We start from the raw sequence: 23,017 nt of genomic DNA, 5'->3' as shown, positions 1-23,017 counted from the left end.
ATTATAAACATGGAAAACTACCAGAGTGAAGAAATCTATTTGACCACATAAAATTGCGTCTGTCATGTACAGATATACTTTAATCCCAAAGAAAGCAATTTATTGAGACAAATGTCTGACACAAATAACTACCAATTCCCTTCTAAAGAGAAGTGATTTTTATGAGTTAACAAGAATATTTCCTTGCCCAATATAAAGGTGCAAAAGGATTTTAGAGATAACTTTTAAAATGTGAAAAATAAATGATCAATAATTATATTTTAACCATAAAGTGCAAATTTAGTAGCATTATCTTTATATTGCATTAATGCATCACTGAATTTTTAGCATAGAATTAAACACAGATTTCTATATGAATGAATGTGAAAATTACTAAGCTTTTCCATAATCAATTTGAAAATATGTTTGAAGCATATTAAAATAATCATTATCCTTAGTTTAGTAAATTCCCTTCTTAAACATATATAATAAAGGAAAAATATACATATAATAAAAAATCCTGTGTATTTTATATGGTTTGCTATGATACCATTCTATAACAACTTGGTCATAATGCATTAACAGATTCCTATGGGAAGATTAAATATATAATAGTCTACCATAAGTTTAGTGATACATTTGCATTTTTAAAAACCCTAGTTGTAAAGAACATTTTAAGAAATAAGAAAATATTCCCAATATGCCACTAAATGGGAAAGGCAGGACATTAAAATGTGTATATAATAAGCAACAATTTTGTAAACTCTACCTATCACTCCTCATATCCCTACAGAGAGGGAGAGGAGAAAACCCACATACAAATGACACCAAAAATCCACAGCTCTTTGTTCCTTAGTTTAGCGAATATAGTTGACTTTTATATCCTTCATTTCATTTATCTATATTTTCAAAGCATTCTACCTTAAAAGATCACCCCCTGATGAAATGTTACTTAAAATGAAATACTTAATTGCATCTTTTCCTTGGGCCTTTATTGGGATGAAGCGGTGGCGTTTGTTTCGGTTCACTGCTCTTTCAAGAGCAAGTCTCGCACACGGGTTCAGAATGGTTGGCATTTTACTTAGGAAATAGGCTGCATGAATGTTAATCTGACAGACTAAGTTTGCTGTTGCTGTTGTTCTTCTCCTCTTCCTTCTTTCTCTCCCTCCTCCTCCTCCCTTCTTCCCCTCCTCTTCTTTTCTCACTGTGCACAACCTGAAGTCTCTAGGAAGCAACTACTAGAGACACTTCACAATGCCCAGGCTAGACCCTGGAGCCCCAGCTCAGCACACAGCTGCCTCCCTTCTACTGTACTCATTTCCAGACCCTGGCGTCACCAGATCAAGGCAGGTCTGCTTTGTCTTCAGAGCTGGCTCTTAGGTGCCATTTCAACTTGCCCTTCCAACTGGGAACTTCTGAACTCTGAGAATAAGGGATAAATTGTAACACTATGTGGCAGAGAGGAAGCAAATGCTAATGATGCGCTTTGAAGCCCAGGAGAACTGGGATCCTATGGCGTGGCAATTGCTGTATGATCAGCAATTATTACTCTGTAAATTATCAGTGGCCACAAGGTCCTCCCAGGGACAACACCACGGTGGGACTGTTAAATTCCTGTATACCTCCAGCTGTCATAAAGAACCAGAGTTGACAAGATAAAACCAGTAGCATGAAACAGTAAAGGAGGAGGGAGACCTCCCCTCTCCCTGGGTAACTGTTGGAATGGAAGGCTGAGCCAAGCTGAAGTGATGGAATTGAGCTGGTGGGCCCAGGCCAGCAGGAAGGGAAGGCAATGTCCTAATGTGCTGGCTTAAGGGAGAAGGGACACTGAAATGGAGGAACTAGAAAGAGGGACAGAATCACAAAACTGTAGTGCCTTGTGTTCAAGACATCACCCCCTTTCTCCTTCTTCCTGTCCTTCTCATCCTCTCTTCCTTCCTCCATCCTCCTTCCTCCCCTCCCTCTCCTCTTATCCTTCTGCCTTCCAAGCATGGTCACAGATATTGCTAAGATTTTCTAGTCTGTGGGCCTCAATTTTCAAGAAGAAAAAAGGAAAAGGTGTGCACCAAACCGTAGAGCTGTGAGGACAGAGAGGAGTTGCTGAAAAACAAAATACAGATCTTCCAAGTTCCTTGCTGCTGCAACCGTAATATGTGTCCTCTACAGTTATCTAATATATTCAGGTCCCTGTAAGAGCTTGCTTGACCAGACCTGTGAGGCTAGAGGAAAAGCGTAAATGCCACTGAGCTAAACTGAGCTCTGCCTCTCCTGGTTCTCATTCAATTCTCTCCTCAAGTTCTCTAAAGCAACCCCCAGGGCTCCTCAATCCTAGGGTATAGGTCTGAAAGCAAACCCCACAGGCTGCGTGGATGGTCCTCCTTCTTCCCCACTCTTCTCGCAAGCAAATTTACTACTTTCTGCTGAGCCATTGAATCAAGGGGATGCCACCCAGGGAAACGAAGTTCCAAACACATATAGGCAGTGGGCTCGTTTCCTGGAGTCCTGCTTGCTGCACATGGGATCCTGTGTTAATAGAAGGAAACGAGGCCCCCACACCAGTGCCAGCAGGGTAGAGAATGGCAGGCATTCTCAGTGATCTGGTAACGGGAGATGGTCCTCTGGGCTTCAGCTGGTGCCACAATCCAGAAAAACCATGCTTGGGGCAAAGGGCAGGATCTAATACCCATGTTTACCAATACAGCCCCCAGTAGAAAATTTCATTTAGTGAAGTTTTTAAGCCTCAATTCACACCTGGGTCTTTTTTAAATTGTGGAAATCTGTTTCTGGGCATGTAAGAAGAGCTGGGCACAAGCCTGGCACACTGAATTTAGTGATCTCAGCTACACCTGGAAGGGCTATGCTACCTATCTCTGGCCTCGCTTTTGGCGCTCTGTGTAATGAAATGCTGTAGCCCATAAAACTATGCAGCAGGGAGCTGGGAGCTGTGTCTACTTGTTCTGCACTCAAAGAGGCATGATCTCCGGTGGCTAAGGCTGAGGGACCAAACAAAGGGAACACTCTCCCCAATAAGAGCCAGGTAGGATAATTACTCTAATGGCACCTCACAGGCAATGAATCCCGAGGATGAGGATTATTACCAGAAATTCTGTCTGAGGAAGACCTATGCAAGGAAAGGGGCTATTGAAACTCAGAAGACGCAGGACCAGGAAGATCCAATGGCCTTGGCATCAATAAGGACCCATACTTAGAATGTACCCTTGTATTCAGTACATATTCAATCGTTTCTCTTACACTCCCTCCTATTCTTTGCCAAGTAATTTCCATATATTCCCATCCTGGAAAATTTTGCCATACTGACCTCTAATATATTTGTCCCTGCCCATGTCATAACCTAAAGACACTTATACAGACTCGTTTATTGTCCTTTGGATATTTCTGCTTGTTTGGCAAGGAGTATCAGAGCAAGAGGAAATGTGTGGACTCTTAACAGTTCTGAGGTCTGAAAAAGCAAGTCACCAATTGAATAGACAGTGAAAACCCACCAAACAAACGAACCACTTCTTCTACAATGGGAAGAGACCTCCTTGCAAACACTGCCCCCTTGGCAGACACAGGCCAATCCCAGTAACAGAAGATTAACACCTGTCTCTAATTCACAGCAGGCCGGCTGTGAACTACCTCATAGACTGTTGATTTGGCCATTCAGTGATCCCTCAACAAGAACATGCTTCCTGGTTTAGATAATTTAATCAGTATCTGTCCAGGACTTTGCAGAGAAAAGTCATCACCCACTCCTTCCTATACAGGGGCTGAGTAATCCAGCCTTCCTATGCCACTTAATCTAAAGTGGCTGGGTGACTCACCCTCCCAGAGAGGTCTCTCTAAGGTATTTAGTTTAAGAAAAATATCTCTATGTTCCCTCATTTGGATGATTCCTCACAATTTCAATCTTCAGAAAGCTCTTGGTTTTTCTTAGCCTCTGTTGCGTTTCAATTCAGACATATGTGGTCTGCATCATCTTGGCAGGAAAGCACATACTTCACCCAGCAAGCAGCAGCCAGCCATCTTTCTACTGGCTCTCCTGGCGATCATGTGTAGTAAGGGGCCACAGAAAACTACCATCGATGGGGTTCCTCAAAAGACAAGTCTTTACGTTGTCACCGATGGCTCAGAACATCCCCAAACTACCCTCGAGTCTTACACCCATTCCCAGTTATTTTGACCCTCTATCAAATATTCCTTATCATATTCCTAAGGCACTCTGGCTTCCCATTATTTTCTACCAGAACATTAACGCCCTACGCTTCCTTCCAAGGCTGCAATATGCCCCTGGCACCTACTCCCAATATGCTCTCCTTGCTTCATTCTAAAGCCCATCCCATTTCTCTTGTATACACTCTGGGTCATCACAGCAAACGCTTGCTATAGTAAATCCTATTCCTTGCCTCCCACATAGCTTCTTGTTCCTAATGATGAACTGCTAGGCAGACAGATAACAACTGGGATATGCAGTCATTAAGGACAGGCTTTAAAATGACAAAAGAATACATTTTAAAATAAATCCCACTTGAAAATCAGCTTCCCTCAAAACTCAATTACATCTAGACCTCTTGCTCCGAAGCTCCTTATAACCGGGACATTCCAGCTCCAACTCGCTACAGGATTTTTGAGGATGTTGCCTTAGCAACACAGACGGCCCAGACACCTGAAATGGGGAGTGAAGCACACCGCACTTCCCCTCACTCAAGGACTCGGAGTGGCTGGGAGGGTACAAGCAGGGGGCTCACGGGACTTGAGTATAAGCAGTCTCAGAGGAAGCAGAAGACCCACTGTCAACATCTCACAGGCTGTGGGAGCCTTGCAATTGGAACAGAGCTAAAAGAATGGGGTGAGAGATACTGAAGGAACTAGCAGACAAGACTCTAGAGTTCCTAACTCAGAAGGATGGCACATACTCATAGCACTCAAAGATGGCACGTACCCATGTACTATGCTGATGTGAATAGTGGTTTCAGGAGACCGCCATACTCCTCAATCACAGCAGAGTGGCTGAATGAGGTCCTCTCTCTTTCTGTCCTCTTAACAGATGGAAATCTCAACCAAAAGCAATTTTTCTTATAGTCTTGCCCAGACCAGTACCAACTATTCACCTCTAGCCCTCAACCAAGTGTCACAGGTTTGGGCAATTCCTTAGAGATATCATAAGCGAGCTTCAGCCTCCTTGACATTGGCAACCATACTTTAATTCTATTGGGTGTGGCAGCATAGTCATTAACCTTCTTGGTGGCACCACAAACTGTTAGGTTCTAAGTTGTCATCGATCGATATGTATTGGCCACCCCTAGACTTAATATGACCAACTCTTAACTCCATCTTCCAATGCAGGATGGCTGAGAGGCGTGATTCTGTTCATTATACTGGGACTCCAGGTCACAGTAGCCTTTCCCCGGAGAATCAGCTCTCCCATGTGTGCTGTCACTGCCCATTTCCTGTGCTGCAAATCTCACGTCTTCACTCTTCCACAGGTCACCCCTCTTCCCCGATCCTTTAGAAAGGAGATGAAAAACCTCTACCCAGGTAGTGGGGCATCATTATCATCTCAACTTTGTCTACCTCTGCATTGTCCTAACTTGTCTACAAGTCTCTTTGAGAAGAGCTTATGCATCACCCACTAAGGCTTCATTTTTGACAAGGATAGCCTTTATTTCTGAAGTACTATCACTGGTGGAGACATCCCCGCCACACACACACACAAAGTATGTGGCAAAAGTTAGGTGTGATTACAAGAGCCTGTTCCATGGGTAGACCAATCAATGAATGCTTTCATTCTTTCCCAAGAGGACTGAGTTCTGACATATAAACACTAGCGTCTCTGGTCCTCCTGCACAGAACATTTCCGGAAAAGTTTACAAGGCAGCTGAGTAGACCAAGCACTGGGTATCAGGTTCCACCTTCCTTCATACCCATTATAATCCCCACCTGGGCTCACCCAGATCATATCTGAGGGCTGTCTTTTGAATACTCTTCCAAGCCCTCCACGGCTATAATGACATCTTAGCTGTCTATCAGTGCCACTGGAAATACGCATCTGGACTGCCAGGTCAGCATCAAACAAAAAAGTCAAGTCATGCCTTGAGTCATCCTGCTCCCTTGGCTCTCACTTCCCTCTCCATTGAACTCTAGGTGGTTTTGCGTCACCCCTGAGTCTGGCAGACACCCTGGCTATACCCTCTGGCCCCAGCCTCAGCCACAATTAACATTTGTCTCAGAAGCTAGGCTGACTTCTCAAGTCTAAGGAAACTTGTGGTCCCCCTTAACATGTAAGAAGCTCCCCCACTAGTCCATGGAACAGGAAATAGTTCCCAGGAAACCCTGCTGGACTCAGGTTTGTGATATTAGCACTTCTTGCTTGAATCTTCTCTGACGCCTCCTAGAAATTTCTCAGGAACATCAGCATTAATGGCAACACCAAGAAGAGAAGTAGGGAAGGGCTTATCCCTTGCTGGGAATGGAAGGAACTAACTAGAGCTATTGTTGTCCTCAGAGACACGGAGGCAAGACTAGGATGTGAGGACCTTGGGGCTTACCTTACGCATGTCTTTGCCGAAGGTCTCACTATAGGTTGTGCCAAGGATTTCAAACTGGACGTAGGGATTCGAGCTGTCTTCCCGAAACTCCATAACTCCTGTGAGGCCAGTGATGTGTCCCTGCAGAGGAGGAGGAAAAGACAAATGGAGGTGACAAAAGTTTGGTGTGGTAGAGAATGGAGTGACCAAGAAGGGAGCAGATATGAGTGTCTATAGCAAGGTCTGAGCCATTAACAGTCCTAGGACATCAGAGCAAGATAGATGTTTCTCAGACTGTCTTAATCGTAAAGAAGAAATCCCAAAGGCTTTTATCTGCCATCAATACAGTCAGTGTGTTTACAGCTATTGCTATGTGCAGTGCTGTGCTAGTCAGGAAATTAAAATGTGACTGTATTTGTCTCTACACTCCTGAAGTATCATCTTTGCCTTTGCAACCTATTTCAAAGGTTTCACTTATCCTGACACAAGGGGAAGTCAAATTCAACAAGATTTGTGTCCAACATATGCCTTAAGTTTCAAAAGCAAAAATAAGCATTGCTTTAGGCCTTGCTTTGCTACATGTGTCACCGTGGGCAGACCACTGTTCACCTCTGACTTTCATCCCAAAGTTAAACAGATCTACATCACAACGCCCATCGGATGAAGAAATATATATTCTCAGAGCACACTCTCTGGTGCAGAATGGCCGTGGCAAACATGCTAGTCCCATACCTCTCTACAGTTCAGTGGGGTCCAGAGGAGCATTAGGCAGTGTGAGACTGAGCAAGTTGTGATTATCTCCCTTTTGCTTTTCAGTGTAGGGTGTGGACCTTACCCAGTCGTCTTGCCTGCGGCTTCAAGGAGCATGGAGAACACCATAAAGTGCACTGGTCCAGGGGAGGCCTTGCTCCCTCTGAGCTGCAGTAAACTTAAAGCACCACTGGGACATATCCATTGCAACTGAAACCATGCACAATCTGTTGTGGCTAAGGCTCCTGGCATTATAGATTCCCCTAAAAGCCCATCTGGAGCCCCTAAAAGCCTGTTACTATAACAGTTCTCCTGTGGGTTACCCCAATTCACTTTGAATCTCTTCTCTGATACACGACCACTCTCTATCACATACGACATACTACATGTGCAGAATGCATAGCCACATATTGGCACAGATGGATGCACATTTACACATACATCTACATGCTGGGGTCCTGGATAAGCAACATATGGCCATACCACCAAGATGAGCTTCTTCTGAAAAGTGGCAGCTTGCATGAAAGGGTGTTGGGCAGATATAGGATGGGCAGCTATGACTTTACTTACTTGTGACTTTGGGAAAGTCATTTACCTTCTGAAGGCAGACCTCTTGAAAGCATAGAGACATTTGAAGAACATGTCCCTGGACCACAATTTATCAGCTTTCAAAAAGGCAAAGGAAACATGACAAAAAGAGAAGCCGATGAAGAGGACTCAGGTAATCTCTCTCTCACACACATACACAGACACACTACAAAAAAACTTCATACCAACTGAGTCAGGACACATCAAGGGACTTGTCTCTAGCCTTGTACAACTTTACAAAGTAGTGCTGCCGACATATACCTTTTTAATTGTGTCTAACATGGATCTCCCTCCATTCCATGGCTTGGTAGACTTCCTTATGCAGTTAAGGCTTGCCATACTGTGCCATTTCCGGTCCTCCAACTTTCTGTGGAAGGCGTTGGCCAGCATCAGAACACTGTCATACAGGTAGAGATTGGAGATCTGAAAAAAGAATGAGAGTGAATCTCTTTCTTCTGATGCATTTCCAATGAATGAGGTGAGGAGCAAAAGCTTGGGGTGGTGTGGAAAGCAACAGTATCTTCTCCAGTTCTGTGAGCTTTATGTGCACAGAACCTCTGGCTCCATGGTATTTTCTTTCTTTCTTCCTTCCTTCCTTCCTTCCTTCCTTCCTTCCTTCCTTCCTTCCTTCCTTTCTTTCTTTCTTCCTTTCTTCCTTCTTTCCTTCCTTCCTCCATTTCTTTTTTTTTATTTTAGCAGCACAACCCAAGTAACAGTTACATTAGACTAAGAGAATACCTAATTTCTCTCAGGAATAGAAGTAGGGGCACATCCACATGGCCACAAGGAAAAATAGCGTGATCAGCATCATGACTGAGGTTTGCGAGCAGGTACATCACCTGTTCAGATAACAGGACACAAAGAAGTATGAGATAAAGATGAATGTGCTAAGCGATGGCCTAACGTGTAAAAGCACACAAGTATAAAGGATCAAAGCCTCCACAGAGGTCTTAAAGGCCACCAAAATTTTCTGTTAAGGACTACATAGTAAAAACCAGGCTTTGAAGGTCCTACAGTCTCATCTGACCACTGTTCAACACTGCTGTTAAAACCTGAAAGAATCAAGAGGTGACTCATAAGCAAATGGCTCCAAATAGACAGTGTGCTAGATTCAGCCCAATGGCCAAGGTTGGCTGACTTCTCCATCCAATCTGACAGTGCTAACAATATGATCAGAAAGGATCGAGAGGAGGCCACGATGCAGCCATGCAGAGCCATCTGGTATACGCTAAGGAGGAGCAGTAGGGAGGAGCTGGAGAGATGGATGGGACTGATGGAGCTATGCACAGAAAGCTGTGATTGAGCCTGGACATAGGTAAGATCACCCAAGCCACTGATAGATCCAGAGTGACTAGGGGCCTGGATGATGGTACAGAAGTGAGGAAGTGGCAGAGATTCCTATGCCTGAGGGGCCGTGCCATCCTGGATGCATCCAGGATTTGTTAATTAGATTGGCCAATGTCATTGAAACTGACCTACAGAGGAAACAGCTCCAGCACAGAGCTTGTGAGAGTTATGAATGTGAGGAGCTGAGGAAGCCCTGAGTGGATGTAAAGAAAACAATAATAATAACAAAGAAACAGATAAAGCCCGAAATAAATCTGTATTGTCAGCACAGGAATAGCCATGTCAAGGACCTGTGGGAAGTTGCCAAAGCCCTCCTCAAACAGGCCAGGCTTAGAATTGTCCAAGCTTTCCTCTGGTTCAAGTGCAAATGTGGCAGTGTGTACAAGTACAAGTGTTCACAAACTATTGACCACTGTATTCAAAACTAACAACTGTAGCTTCCTCCTCCCAGTGTTTACAGTCTGAGAGTACCTTGCTTGCCGAGACCTTGTCCTCTGACTAGTTAATATCATGACTGCTGTACATAATAAAAGCATTGGGTTCTAGGTTGTTGTTGTAAGTAGTGATCCATCAGAGCCCCTGACCCCAGCTTTTCTGTCCGTGTGTCTCCCTTTCTTCATTCCCTCCTCGTCCCAGGCAGGTTTCCATGGACATGGCAAAGGAGAAACTGGAATACTGCTGTAAAGAGTAGCATTGATGTAACAGAGCCAAGATGGGAGAGGTTTGGCTCACCCCCTGGCTTCAGATGAGCTGCAAGACTGAGTGCCATAGTCTAAGGAAACCTAAAGAGGCCCGTCCATATGGAGGAGAGAAGCCTTGTTCTCAAAGAATTCTCCTCATGATACTCCATCCTCCTAGAGGGCATCAAAGCACAAAGGAGAAGAGAAAAAGTCAAGAGATGTGTGTGGTGGTGGGGGGAGAACATACACTCTTGGACAGGTTTGGGGTCCTTCACTGATATCTTGCATAATCAGTCAGACAAACTGGGTCAAAGGGACCAATCTTTGCATCCCTAAATAATAAGAAGTTTGTTAAAAATATTTCAGAAGATCATCGCTGGCTATAAATGGAGAGAAACAGGATGCAATGTTGACCTCACGCTCCTGAGAACAAACAGGCTCCTTGTACTACAAGACGAGACCCCGCTACTTCCACCTCATCATGCACCCTTCCCTAACTACCCCAGAACCTCGTGCATTATTCTCTGTCATTAATCCTAACATGAAGTCACAGAAGCAGATTCCTAGATAAAAACTTGGGCAGGACCTATCCCTCACAACTGAAGCTGATGTCAGAAGTAGACCAAAGGAAAGAGATGTAGAACATCAAAAATGTCTGCTGTATTAGGCCTGTACAAGCTCAAGCTAGCTAGCTCATCCTCTATAACACATCTAGAGAGAGCTGATTATTTCCTCCATGCCAATCAATAGTGTAGAGCGTGGGTCTGTCTGCCACTGAGCTGTGTCCTTGCTGTGATTACCATGGATTTCATGACACAGGAGCGAAAACTGGATGGATACTAGAGAAATGACCAGAATGTGCTCATACGATTGTTCCTGCTACCATAGCCCTAAGGGAAGCTACATGCCAAGGTCATGGCTGTCACTCTTCAGATGGCTGAAGCACACAAATTTGACATCAAACACTCCCACCACTGGGAACTTGTCCTTGTCCCACGGCGAAAGTGATAACAAGACTATGTCTCCAGCATTTCAAGCTTAGAGGAACCTTCTCTCAATGAACAAGACTAGCTTCCTAATCCCTTCAGCAAAACAGCCCCCAGGAGCACCTACCTCTGCAGGCTTGTACTGATGTTTCTTCTCCACCTCTAGAATACAAACTTGTAAAGGGGATGTTCTTACAAGGGAATATAAGTCACCTATGAATTGGTATGGAATTTGGGGTTTTTGTCGTGTTCTTTTTTGTTGTTTTGTTTTTCTTATAAAAAGGATTTAACTAGAAGATGGGAGTCCTTGATGGTATGAAGATCTCTTCAGACACTCATGGACCACGCCTGTGGATTGACTCCCACATTAGACAGAAGTCTACAGTGCTACTTCAGCTTGGGCCCAGGCTGACACTCAGTAGACTCTCCTGTCCCCCAGCGCTTCTAATCACAATAGATCAAGGCACTCAACAAATGTGGTAATGCCAAAAGGCCTGCAATGAAGAGGAATGGCAGAACAGGAATCAGAAAGGCAAAAAAAAGCCTTTAGTTCTCCCACGATTATGCCTGCTTGGGAGAGTAAAAGGAGTCTAGTTTAAAGGAGCAGGTTAGAGAAATGCTCTTTTGCAGGTATTGATAGACCTCCTCCTTCCACAGTCTTCTATATGTTGTTAGTTCATGGACGTGTTGACCTGACTAAACTCACACATAGATGGAAAGATGCTAAACAGATAGACAGATAGGAGTGGGTGGGTAAATGAATGAGTTGGTAGATAAATACTAGGTGGGGGATGATGAAAAATAATAAATGAATGAGTAGATAGATGAAGTGATAGACAGTTGGAATGGATGGATGGATGGTAGAGGATAGGCTTGGATTGATGGATGAGTGGATGGATAGATGGATGGGTGGATGGGTGGATGGATGGATGAATGGATAGGTAGATGGGCATATGATATAAGAGGGAGGTTGGGAGTAGGAGGATATATTGGCTAGCAGATGAATTGATGGGTCTTTTTTATTAAGATTGCACACATTAATGCTTCATGTATATTCTTCAAATATAAAGCATTAGGAGAAAAAGATGTGCTGCTTCCAACTTTGGGAGGAAACTTCCTTCATTTGTTTCTCATTAAGAACCTGCTAAAATAACCTATTGATCACATCCCTTACTGCTATTCGTACCTACTTTACTTGCATACCTTCTCCTGTGCAGAAGTCTCAGGACTCTGTCCAGCCTTGGGCAGAAACTAACCTTCCAATATTGGTCTACGTATCTACCATCTATTTTCCAACCTCGGCATACACATTTCTGTGATCTACTCTATCAGAATTCAGTGGGGGGTTCATGTTAGGAATACAGAGAGCTTGAAGGCCCTGCCCTCACAGCAAAGCAGTTTCTGTGCAAAAGGAGCCAGAGAAGATGATTTCTAGCATCTACCTTTCTGGTAGACTATGCTCAGAGTGCTCTTCAGATGCTAGGAAATGAAGAGGTTTTTCTCAAGGCAGGTTACCAGTACCACTCATGCCTAGGAGAGCTTGGGAGGAGAGAGACTTCCAGTTACACATATGTCACTCATAGGAAATGAAGGGCCGACAGCAGCTCAGGCTAGTGCTATAGTCCACAAAACAGAGAGGGGGAGCATGGCTTGCGGGAGTCCACGTCTCCCTCCCTTCCTCCTTTCAGAAGAGGGGCACTACACAGATTTCCTCAGTCGTGGGAAAACAAGCAAAGCATATACTGTACTAGACAAATCCTCAAAGCCAATCTTGAGTGCGTCCAGAGAAATTACTGGTCTAGGAACACTCACTGTAGCACAGAGTGACAGGAAGCAGTAAATCATTCCAGATGAGGGTAAATTGGAGAATCAGAGAGGTCACAGATGGCAGCCTCGGACATGACAGAGACATGGTTGCCAAACAAAAAATCTAGAACCAAGGCAGAGTAGTTGTAAGGGGTGCATTTGGAATGGGGGAAAGACGGGCTCAGACAAAAGCCCAAGGTCTTTGGAGAACCTGGTGCTCTATTCTAAATGATCAGGAAGCTTCTGGGGGTGAGCTGTGTTCGTTTAGCTACTCAATGGATACAAGCCATGCTCGTCTTCCAATTGTGATTGTGCATTACAGCTCTCAGGCTGCTGAATGGACAGTTCGAAGGGATTCTCTGGCTGACAGAATCATCAATAGGTTTCGATGCATGCTAACCTGGGCCAGATCTGTTCACCGCCTGACCCTCCCTGCTCGTGTCTACAACATTGCATGAATGAGTACAGTTAACACTCAATAAATGTTCACAGAATTAAATCTTTACTCATACTCACTTGCCAAGTGACATCAAACACACAATTTAATGCTCATAGATCTGTCTTGAGGACAACAAATTACAATGTGATCTGTGTAGGATTCAGCCAGCCAAGTTAAGCTTAATAGAAACAGACTACCCAAAGGAAGTTCCTAACTTCCAACCACCATCACCTGCCAGTGTAAGACTCAGCCATGGATAGGTTTAATGGAGGCCTGAGTCTCAGCAGTTTACCCTGAAGACATACCTGGTTGCAGGAAGATCCACAAACTGGGATTACCTGAGCACCACCCAAGAACAGACCATCCAAAGGAAATGCCTAATATTCCAACCATTGTAGATAGGATCACCTGCCAGCACACAGTCACCAGGACACCCCTAGACAAATGTCAGCCAACTTTAGAAATCCCTCAGCCCCACCTTTGCTACTATAATAACCCAACTCTCACTGAGCTTGGGGCTCTCCGATTATTCCAACACATTGGACACCACAGAGAGACCAAGTTTGCAAGCATGTATAAAATAAAGGCTCTTTGCTTTTACATACGGGACTCAGTCTCCTTGTTGGTTTTTTGGGGGGACTTCGCGGATCTGGGCATAACAACCTGGACCCATGGAGAAGTGCAATGTGACATCCATGGTTACTCGCCTATGAAATGCAGATGGTAATATCCCTGTGTACACAGGCTCCTTCTAAGATCTTTATATCCATTTTCATTCTTAACAGCAGCAGAGACAGAAAAACACAGAAAGGCAAGTGAAGGCCCTAGGCAGGCTCCTGATTTCAATTCAGGTCAGGCCCAGGGTGTCCTCAATATCTGGAGCCCAGCAGTGATCTGCTGCACAGATTATGGGGATGAGGACCATGGAAAGCTAACGTGTTTGCTAGCATCTTCTTCCTCAAGGCTCCCTGGCCATACAACCTTTCAAAGGCTTGGGGGGAGGTTACATCTGACTCCTACAGCTTACAGGGCAGAAGACTAGGCAAAGATCAGCTCTGGTCAGTAAGTCCATCTGTGTCTGCTCACCTGGACCTGCCAATCTGTCGTGGTGCCAATGCCTCAGTCAGGCTTCTCAGGGATGAATGCCCTAAGCCATTCTGTGAGGCAAAGACCAATTCTCTGTCACTGGTGTTTCACGGATGGACTAGTAAGAGAAGGCTCAGAGCATACAGATGGAGATAGAGGACTCTATGGAGGGCTATAGACTGCTTTGTGCAGGTTTCCAAAAGGGAAGCATCATAGCACTTCATTAAGGGCTCAGATATGAGACCCTTCATCACAGAGACACTTCAACACAAATGCCACAGGTATTGGGAAGCTGAGAAAACAAGGGTCAGCAGCAACCCAGTACCTGTAGGAATCACCATGTCCTACACTCTGCCACACAGAGCCTTGTCCAGCCTCAGACCAGGGGATATAATTTTGAGTACCTGTTTAAAATAGTCACATATACTGTCCACTGTCATAGTATGGTTCATGTCCCTTCATTTCTTCCTCAGAAGATGGTAGCTATTTGTCCCCTTGTCTCTCAGCCCCAGGCCTTCTTGCTACACTCTGCATAACTGATCCTTTACAAACATCCTATCACAAGGCATCTCCAAGGTTCATGCCCTGGTGGGTCCCCCTCCAATTTCACCCCATATGTCAGCCATGATTCTCCTACGACCCATTGTATATGACATTCTCTCCAATAAAAATATAAACAAGATTCCCAATGTTAAAGTGTTTGGGAGAACAGAGCGTGAGGATGCTTGAGAAATGTCTGACTTCAGCTTTCCACACAGCTGCTTCGGTAGATTCTCTGGGTTAATGAAAATCCAATAGATCATTCTAAAACTATTCTAAGAAATAAAGGAGCTGCGAAGTCATTTTCACAGAGAATGTCTCTTCTTAGCGATGAGACATGGCGGATAGAGGTTGTACCGAGAAAGGTACCAGAGCTCCAAATGGGTAGCCTCCACCCCACCCCCATTGCCTGTCACACCCCAAGGCAGGGTTTACATGAGATATGACGGAAGATACAAATTTCTGATTTCCTATATCTGTTCTGAAACTTGACTCTGAGAAAGGAAACCAAAAATGTCGGAGACATATCTAGGAAGCAGATAAAAGAACTCAGCCATGATCTCTATGGGGTCCATAACTTTTGAAAAACCCAAGAGGACCTGCTTGACCACTGGAGAATTAGAGACCAATTACATGAAGTTAACTAAGGCCCAAAGATGAAAGAAAAATCGATGCTATTTTTTCTTAGGCATTAGCACAGAATTCCCAATACATTAGTAGCTAGGTTTAATTTGGGAACATACCTGTGTCAGCAGGAACAAAGGCCACTAGAAAGATTGTTAAATTGATCTTCATGAAAAAATAAGAATTTACTTAAATAGTCAAGACCCAGAGGAAAAAATAGAGGAAAGATAAGGGGCCCGGCTTGAAGGAGAGAGAATAGAGTACAGGGGGAGAAGGAACAGTGTTTGGAAATCAGGACTACTTCTGAGAAGGACTGACAGTAAAGCAATGGCAAAGCCACTCTGCTCAGCGAGTGGTGACACTAGCTTGGCCTCCAAGTTGTTCACACTGCTCTAACAGAATAGCACAGAGCCACCACACTTGCAGGGAGTGGAAATCCCACACTGAGATACTGTCGCAGTCAGTGTCTCCCGAGAATCTAGTTCCGGCCATTAGGATACCTCCTTCTTATGTCCCGGCCCAGTCACACTTGTGGAGCACTCCAGCCTGCTTGTGAGGGCTCCACTCTGACAACCAAATCGCCTTCCGATGGCCCTACAACCAAATCCCTTGGGAACTGGGTTTCAATATTGGAATTTTAAGAGAACACATCATTCAGATCACAATAAGCAGCTTGTCCAGGTATGGATGTCTCACACTAATGGAACCAGGAAAGGACATATTTCCCACCCAGGCACCAACAAGGGAGGGTGTAGGTGGCCTGTTTACTTTCTACTGAAAGGATTGGGACCTGAGGCCATGCCACATAGGGTCTGTCCTAAAATTTGCTGATATCCCCAGGCAGGCCTTGCAATGTAAGCCCATGTGGATGCCAGCAGGCTGAGTCCTTTGCCACCTCCACTGGTTGGGAAAGGAGGGGCTCGAACAGGTCAGGATAATGTGTGTGCCACACCGTGCAGCCAGACTGTCTGCCTCCTGGCTCTTGGTGCTTGTCTTCTTAGTAACGCTGAGATTCTAGGCAAGACTTATTAGGGTACTCCAGCTGTGTCCCCGTCATGCTCTAGCAACCCGGAGATGGTTGTGTATTGCATTATCAGGGTGAGAATCATTCCTGAAGGAAGAGGAAGATGAATGGCAGGCCAAGGTCAGAGTCACACAAGCCAGCAGAAATCTCTCGCCGGCCCATTATCCTCACAAGCCAGAGCGCAGGAAAGGCAAGATTTTCATTAAGCATGGCCACATTTCCTCCAGGCTCCCGAAGAGTCCAGTGGTCTCTTTCCCCTACCATTAATCAAGCAAAGTGGGCTGTTCGTAGAGACATCACAGAGATAGACGGCAGGCACTGACCTCTGACCAAATCTGCAGACGGACTCCGGCGGACCAGCAATGTCAGAAAAGCAGTGGACAGAGGGTCCAGCTGGGAGGGCCATCTGACATCCAGATGCCCCAGCATGAACAATCTATCCCCAGGCAAGACCTCTGTGCCAAACTGCTGCTAGCCCACCTGTCTTGAGAGAGCATTGCGGCCAGGTCAGGGGATGGAGCAGATGGTGGCCTAGGGTCGGGGTGGGAGGAGGCACTGTACACCACTGAATCAGAAGGGAGAAGAAGAAGGAGCATCTGTCTCCACACAAGCCTCTCTCAGCTCCAGACACACATGTGGACACCTGCAGCCAGAGCAGTAAGCAGCTGCACCCGCAGAGACTACCTATGTGCATGATTCACAAAGCCTTCCGCACTGCCCTTGTCCGGTTGCCAACTGGAGTCTTTACCATCAAGTAAGGCACTGGAAGTGACATGAACTCTTAGGTAGCTGGGATGGAAGCCTGGGGGGAGTGTGTCAGAGGAAAAGCTCCTCTTACCAGATTGACAGAGACCTATGACCAGGAGAAAGAACGGAAGCTTCTAGGAAATGGGGACTAGTGGGTCTGTGATATACTTTAGCAAGCTGAATGCCAGAGCGAGGGGTGATGCTACCAGGCCATCCAACAACTTTTAAGTACACAGAGATGTAAAAATTCCAATCGGAGAGGACATTTTATGACGATACCATATTGGCCCCCACAGCTTAGATCAGACTGCCTCATGACCAGACAGGCAGTTCATAATAACCCACCACACTCTGGAAACACATTTGAATGCATGGGGTGCCAATGGGTTAATGCTTCTGCTCGTTCAATTACAAGCTGATATCACCGGGAGAGGCAGTTCTAATGACAGAGCACAATAGCAAGTCTTCCCTGAGCAAGGCTGCCTGGGAAATCTTAGCAAATTCTCAGGGTTCTGAGGGACTGGTTATCACTTTTATTACTGGCTGAGTCAGCCAAGCCCTAAACTAACTTGTCAAGAAAACAAAAACGAGAAACACCCAAGTCAGACAGTGTTTTGTAGGGAAGAATAAACAAGAGCACACCGGCAAGTGCAACGCCTTTTGAAGTCGCTGGAAGCCACTTACTTAGGTTTTTTCTTCCAAGGGACTTTCTCTGTACTAAATAGCAACCAAATGGATTTGCTACAATAGTACTTGGTTGGATTTTCAAAACAGAAATCCCTGACCACAAGGCTAAGAGAGGAAGACAGAGTCTCTGAGACCAGTTCACTTCACTAGAGAAACCTGGAGATGGATGACCCCTATGCTTTTACAATCCTTGGGTTCTTCTAAGCTAGGATCATCGGCCCAAGGGCAGCCATCTCGGGAAGGAACTAAAACGGACATAGGAGCTCCATTTCCAGGGGGATTTTCATTAATTTCATCAAGACAAAGTTAATAATCCATGACAGCAGTTTTTTTCTTTAGTTGGTTGTTCTAAGCATGTTAGAGTCCTTGCGATAAATCTCACAGCTAGAGGCTAGTAGAAATTAGTTTGCCTTCTACACTGTCATTAGGAAGGAAAGAAGTGGTAATAGTTTCTGAGAAAACTTGAAGGGAATGGCTTGTAAATGAGATGAATCTACAAGCTTCCCAAGTGTTGGACAGAGAAGTAAATAAATCTGCACTCCCCTCCCATCATAGCCCTGCAGAAGAATGTAGATACAACAGACGGAGAGAGAGAGAGGGATCCTTCTTTAATAAAGTGCTTTACTTATCTCTATATAAAGAGGCTTCTAAAGACCATTTAACTTGGGTCTTGAGTCCCAGGTTATTAGCAGAGTCATTCCATATATTCTTATTGATGGTCTTCAGGGTCTTTCATGGAGAGCTAAATGGATTTAAAACATGCTCTGTCTTCTTCAGACAAGGCAGCTGAATGAGGGATGTGGGCAGTGAGAAGCACAAAGCTTCTGATCCAGGGCTGGAGGGGATGGAACTGCTCTCCTATACAAGGTGCTGTTTTCAGCTGCCCCAATACAGGTATGTGAGCATCTTCTGCCTTTCTGCGGACACTTCTATTATACTGGCCACCTCTCCCATACTGATGGCTTTCCTAACAGCTCAGTCCTGTTCTACACAATTTCCACAAGTTCTCTCATTTACTTTTGATAATGATTCTCTACGGTAGCAGATTTTCATGTCTTGGATTGACAACGCAAGAAACAGGCACAGAATAACAAATGAATACTAATTGACTAAACAGTAATGGTGGTGTTGGTGGCACAACTGCCATAAATAGGTCTCTATGGCTTTGTTCTTTTTTTTCCTCCTTATGTGGTACCTATGTCTCAGAAAGAATGGGGACAGGGAGGGGCCCTGAAGTGTGCGGCTCAGAGCCTTTGTTACAAGTGTAGGTAATCACCATTTTAGTATGCCATCAACTGAACTTCCCCTCATCCCTCAAGACCCCCTTTCTCGCTTCCAGAGAGCAGGCCCTTTGTACCTAGCAGGTCTGAACTCCTTACAGGTACCAACCCCTAGCAAGAAGAGCCACTGTGAACTTTGACAAGTGTAGACCTCTTTCCTCTGACACATCCTGTACTGCCCCTGTCTGTACAACTAAAAGGGACCCTCCTTTGGGGGAAAACTGAAGTAGTTCACTTAATGAAAACTGGAAAATAGGTAGAGGGATAGGAGGTAGGAAAGGGACAAGGATGACCGAGGCTGGAGAAGAATAAAGCACATCAAGGGAGTGGGAACCTGGGAGATTATGAAGGGAAGAGAGCCATGAACTTAGGTCCAGCCAGCAAAAATATTCCCCTTTCCCCAACCGAGTGGGGACACTCATACAGCCCGGGCCCTTGTCCAACTATGCACATATCCACATGGAGAGGGAGAATGAGGCAGATGTGGTTCCAGTGAGAGAGGCTCACTTGATCTTTGTCACCTACCTCTTCCATTCCCCAGGAAAAAGAAGGCAAAACAAAATTATACCGTAGGCCTTTCTAGCCCACAACTCAAAGTCTCTAGTTCATGGCTCTGTCGAGGACCAATGCTCCAGTCTCTTAAGCAAATCTTCACCACCTCAAAAAATATTAGCTATTCTATCATGCCAATTTAGCCAATGTGCTCTCTGGCACAGTGGACACCAAGGGAGGAGAAGTGCTCCAACTGTAACCAACGTCACCTGTGTTTCCTGCCCATTGAAAACTAGTTTCTCACATATAACATCTACGAGATGTTTTTCTACTCCTTCTGACAACATAAGATTATAGAGTTGGATTCTAGGTTTTCACTAATAAAATATTTCTAGAGCCCACCCAAGATTCCCATGGTCCCCTCTCCATTACAAAGGTCCTCTGATGTGGTGACACCAAAAGATCCTAAGCAAGGCTGGTCCTCATGGGCAGACACAGCCAGCACTGATCTGAACTCCTGATTTCTGTCTTTACTCCTGGCTGAGGAAAGAAGGCGCGACTGATTTCAGATGCTGAATAGTGAGCATGCCCTGTGGGCAAAGTTGTAAGCAGTTTCCGCAAACCCAACAGGAGACCTTTCCTTTGGTCATGTGGCCCTCATTAAAGATCATCAAGTATTCTTGTGCATCATATCCCAAATGTTGACGTGTATTAATCCTGGTACCAGGATTAATTACCACTAATGCTACTATGAGACAATGTCCAGTTGACTGGTTTCCATTTCAGCCAATTACAGCATTTTGGTCATTAAAGTGGGTGGTAACTGTGTTGAGCTAGAGCCAAGCAGGCCCAGCATGTCTCCTATTTCAGCATGGAGGAGACAAGGTGCACTGACCTGCAGCATTTGGAGGTAGCCTTCCTGTGGATCACAGAGCAGGGAAGAGATGCGATGATTGTTCCTCATGCATTTCTGGTTGTCTTTCGCAGATGGGAAGATTTGCCGGACCACGGTCATCCTGCCAAGGGCACTGTGGACCAGATCCAGGATCTCGGGGTCACTGATTTCCTGAAGAAATAACCAGATCCATGCTTATATCCTCATGAAAAAAAAAGTCACTAGGAGGCATCCAGGCCAAAAGCCCAAACAGTTAATGCTGAAGACATCAAAGGATTAGGTCCAGGCTCTACAATTCATTAGCTGATTCCTTACATAAAATACTTACCATCCTTTAGGTCCAAACAGCATTATTCAACATTCCCCCTGAGAGAGATCTGGTCTGTAGTGTCACCAAGGTATAGTAGAGGTCAAATATAATCCTTTACTGTGGAGCATACTGATTCTGCTAGATCTTGGCACACCAGGTGTTTTACATGCATTTATTAATGCCATACTCAAAAGGCAACCCTAGAAATTCTATGAGGGGGATCCAATTATTATGACATTTCATCCTCAAGTTTAGGAATTGAAAAGGGAGCTGCTTCTAGGCAGATCACTCCAAAGGAGGCTTCTACAAGAAATCAGCCTTAAACTGAGCCTAAGAATGAACATAAGTAAAGAAAGTGTACGTGGGTGTTTGTCTGTCTGTATCTGTGCACATGTGCATGTATGCATGCATGTGTGTGAGTGTGCGCTTGTGTTGAGGGCAAACTGCAGCTGGGAACTTGGTGCTACAAAGGCTACAGCAATTAGATAGACTTGGTTACATGTAGGGGCATCAATGGGGGAAAGGCAGATGGAAATTCAGGGTCCATCCATTCCACTTCAAACAAACAACAACAGCAACATAGAAAGCAGGCATTTTCCATGCGTAGCAATGAGCTTGAAAAAATTTAGGGACAAATATGCTATAATCAGAATGGCCTTTTTGAAAATTTCTGATTGTTTTCTGGAGCAGGGATTGGAGAGGAACAAACGGAGGAGGTGGAGGCAGAGAGGAGAGGGCGAGGCTCCACACACAGCTGGGCCTACAACTGAACTACAAACAAAGACATAGAAACCAATATTCACCCAGTGTTCCAGAAGTGGGGCAGGCAGACTAAGGCCATCCCAGGCTCACTGTCTCTGAGAAATTACTACATCAAAGCTTGGCTCCAAGTCAACATTTTAACTAAAATTAGTTGTATTTTAAAATAATCTTTAAATCTTCCTCTTACAGATGAGCCATTCTAGTTTTGAGAGCCTGTGACAGGACAAATGGAGCCAGCCAGGCAGGAAATTAGTGGTTGGGATTTCAAAATCATTTAAATGAGAGCATAACATTTTAAGGGCTAAGGTGCTAAATCAAGCATTTAGGGTTTGTCTTGGGTTTGCCACTGTGTGTCTGTGAAGCCCTGCCAGTTGACAGCACTTGCTAGATTGGGAAGAACAAAGCACAAAGACCCATCTTCTCTTAGTGTTGGTTCCTAAGTGTACTGAGCTAGCTGATCTCAAAAAAGTCAAAAATGCTGTTTAGCGTGGATCTAGACCCATGCCACAGAAATTTATATTCATGATGGATTGGGACCAAGAGGTAATCAGAAGTGAAGAAATCGGTCAGAAGGGACAGTCCCTGGACACAGAGAGCTTCGAAGTGGGCAGAGCTGGACATGTGCACTCGGTTCTGTTCTAGCAGCCCTGGGACCAAGGTCCTTCTGAGAGCACAGGCTAGAGGATGAGAGAAATCACAGCCTAATCTCAAGGGGATGAGGGATGTCAGAAAGAGGAACAAGTAGGCCGTTCACTTTGCCTACACTAGAAGCGGAGAGGGCGTGGGGAGGGAATTTCTTATCTAGAAAATGCACGATGTCAGCCAGGCACAGGGGCCCATGCTTACCATCCCAGCATTAGGGCGCTTGAGGGAGAAGAGTTGCTGCAAGTTCAAGGCCATCCTGGGCTACCTAGTCAGTTATGGGCCAGCCTGACCTAGAGTGTTTTCTACAAACAAATAAACAAGTCAGCAGAAGGGAGTAAATGAGGAACACAGATGTCATGAAACACAAAAGTGGAATTGTGTATAAAGGTGTTAGAGATAACACAGCTGAAAATCAAAAAAAAAAATGTGTCCCATGCCATTTATTTTTCCCACATATTCTTGATGGAAAAATGCCACTGTAGAGGTGACAGCCATCTTATAGAAATCCTTTTACTAAGCCTCTCCTGCTCCTCCCACCACCAGGAGGACAAGCAGAAATACTCAGTTCTCACCACCACACTCTAGGCACATTTCGGGTATTTTTTATGGATTTGACCTACATGGTGGCCCAGTACTTTCGAGGCCAACTGGCTGCTTCACCTATAGTGAGTAGCTAAGTCATACTGTGATATGGCCTGTGGTGGGTACTCAGTGTTTGCCCCCATCGGCCCTGATTTGCCAACACTTTTTCTTCTATTATGCCCGCCCAGGACCTCATAAAGACTTGGCACAGCCTTATGGCAACCTAATAGCTTCCATATGC

The 23,017-nt window shown here is 45.0% G+C and overlaps 1 protein-coding gene across 3 annotated transcripts in view; it reads right to left on the bottom strand.

Annotated features, from left to right (window-relative positions):
- The window catches only part of Grid1 (glutamate ionotropic receptor delta type subunit 1), a 760,241-nt gene that overhangs the window by 251,241 nt on the left and 485,983 nt on the right, over positions 1-23,017 (bottom strand). For all 3 annotated transcript variants that reach the window (XM_085687861.2, XM_085687860.2, XM_048421321.3), the window contains exons 6-8: positions 20,478-20,648; positions 8,106-8,267; positions 6,528-6,647 (exon numbers count right to left, since the gene is read on the bottom strand). In XM_085687861.2, the coding sequence (XP_085543987.2) occupies positions 6,528-6,647; positions 8,106-8,267; positions 20,478-20,648 (453 nt within the window). The remainder of the gene's footprint in view (positions 1-6,527; positions 6,648-8,105; positions 8,268-20,477; positions 20,649-23,017) is intronic.

The sequence above is a fragment of the Myodes glareolus genome, chromosome 5, assembly GCF_982192425.1.
Source record: "Myodes glareolus chromosome 5, mMyoGla1.1, whole genome shotgun sequence".
Lineage (NCBI taxonomy): Eukaryota > Metazoa > Chordata > Mammalia > Rodentia > Cricetidae > Myodes > Myodes glareolus.
The sequence above is the reverse complement of the archived record's forward strand: the minus strand, read 5'-3'. Positions and strand labels throughout refer to the sequence as shown.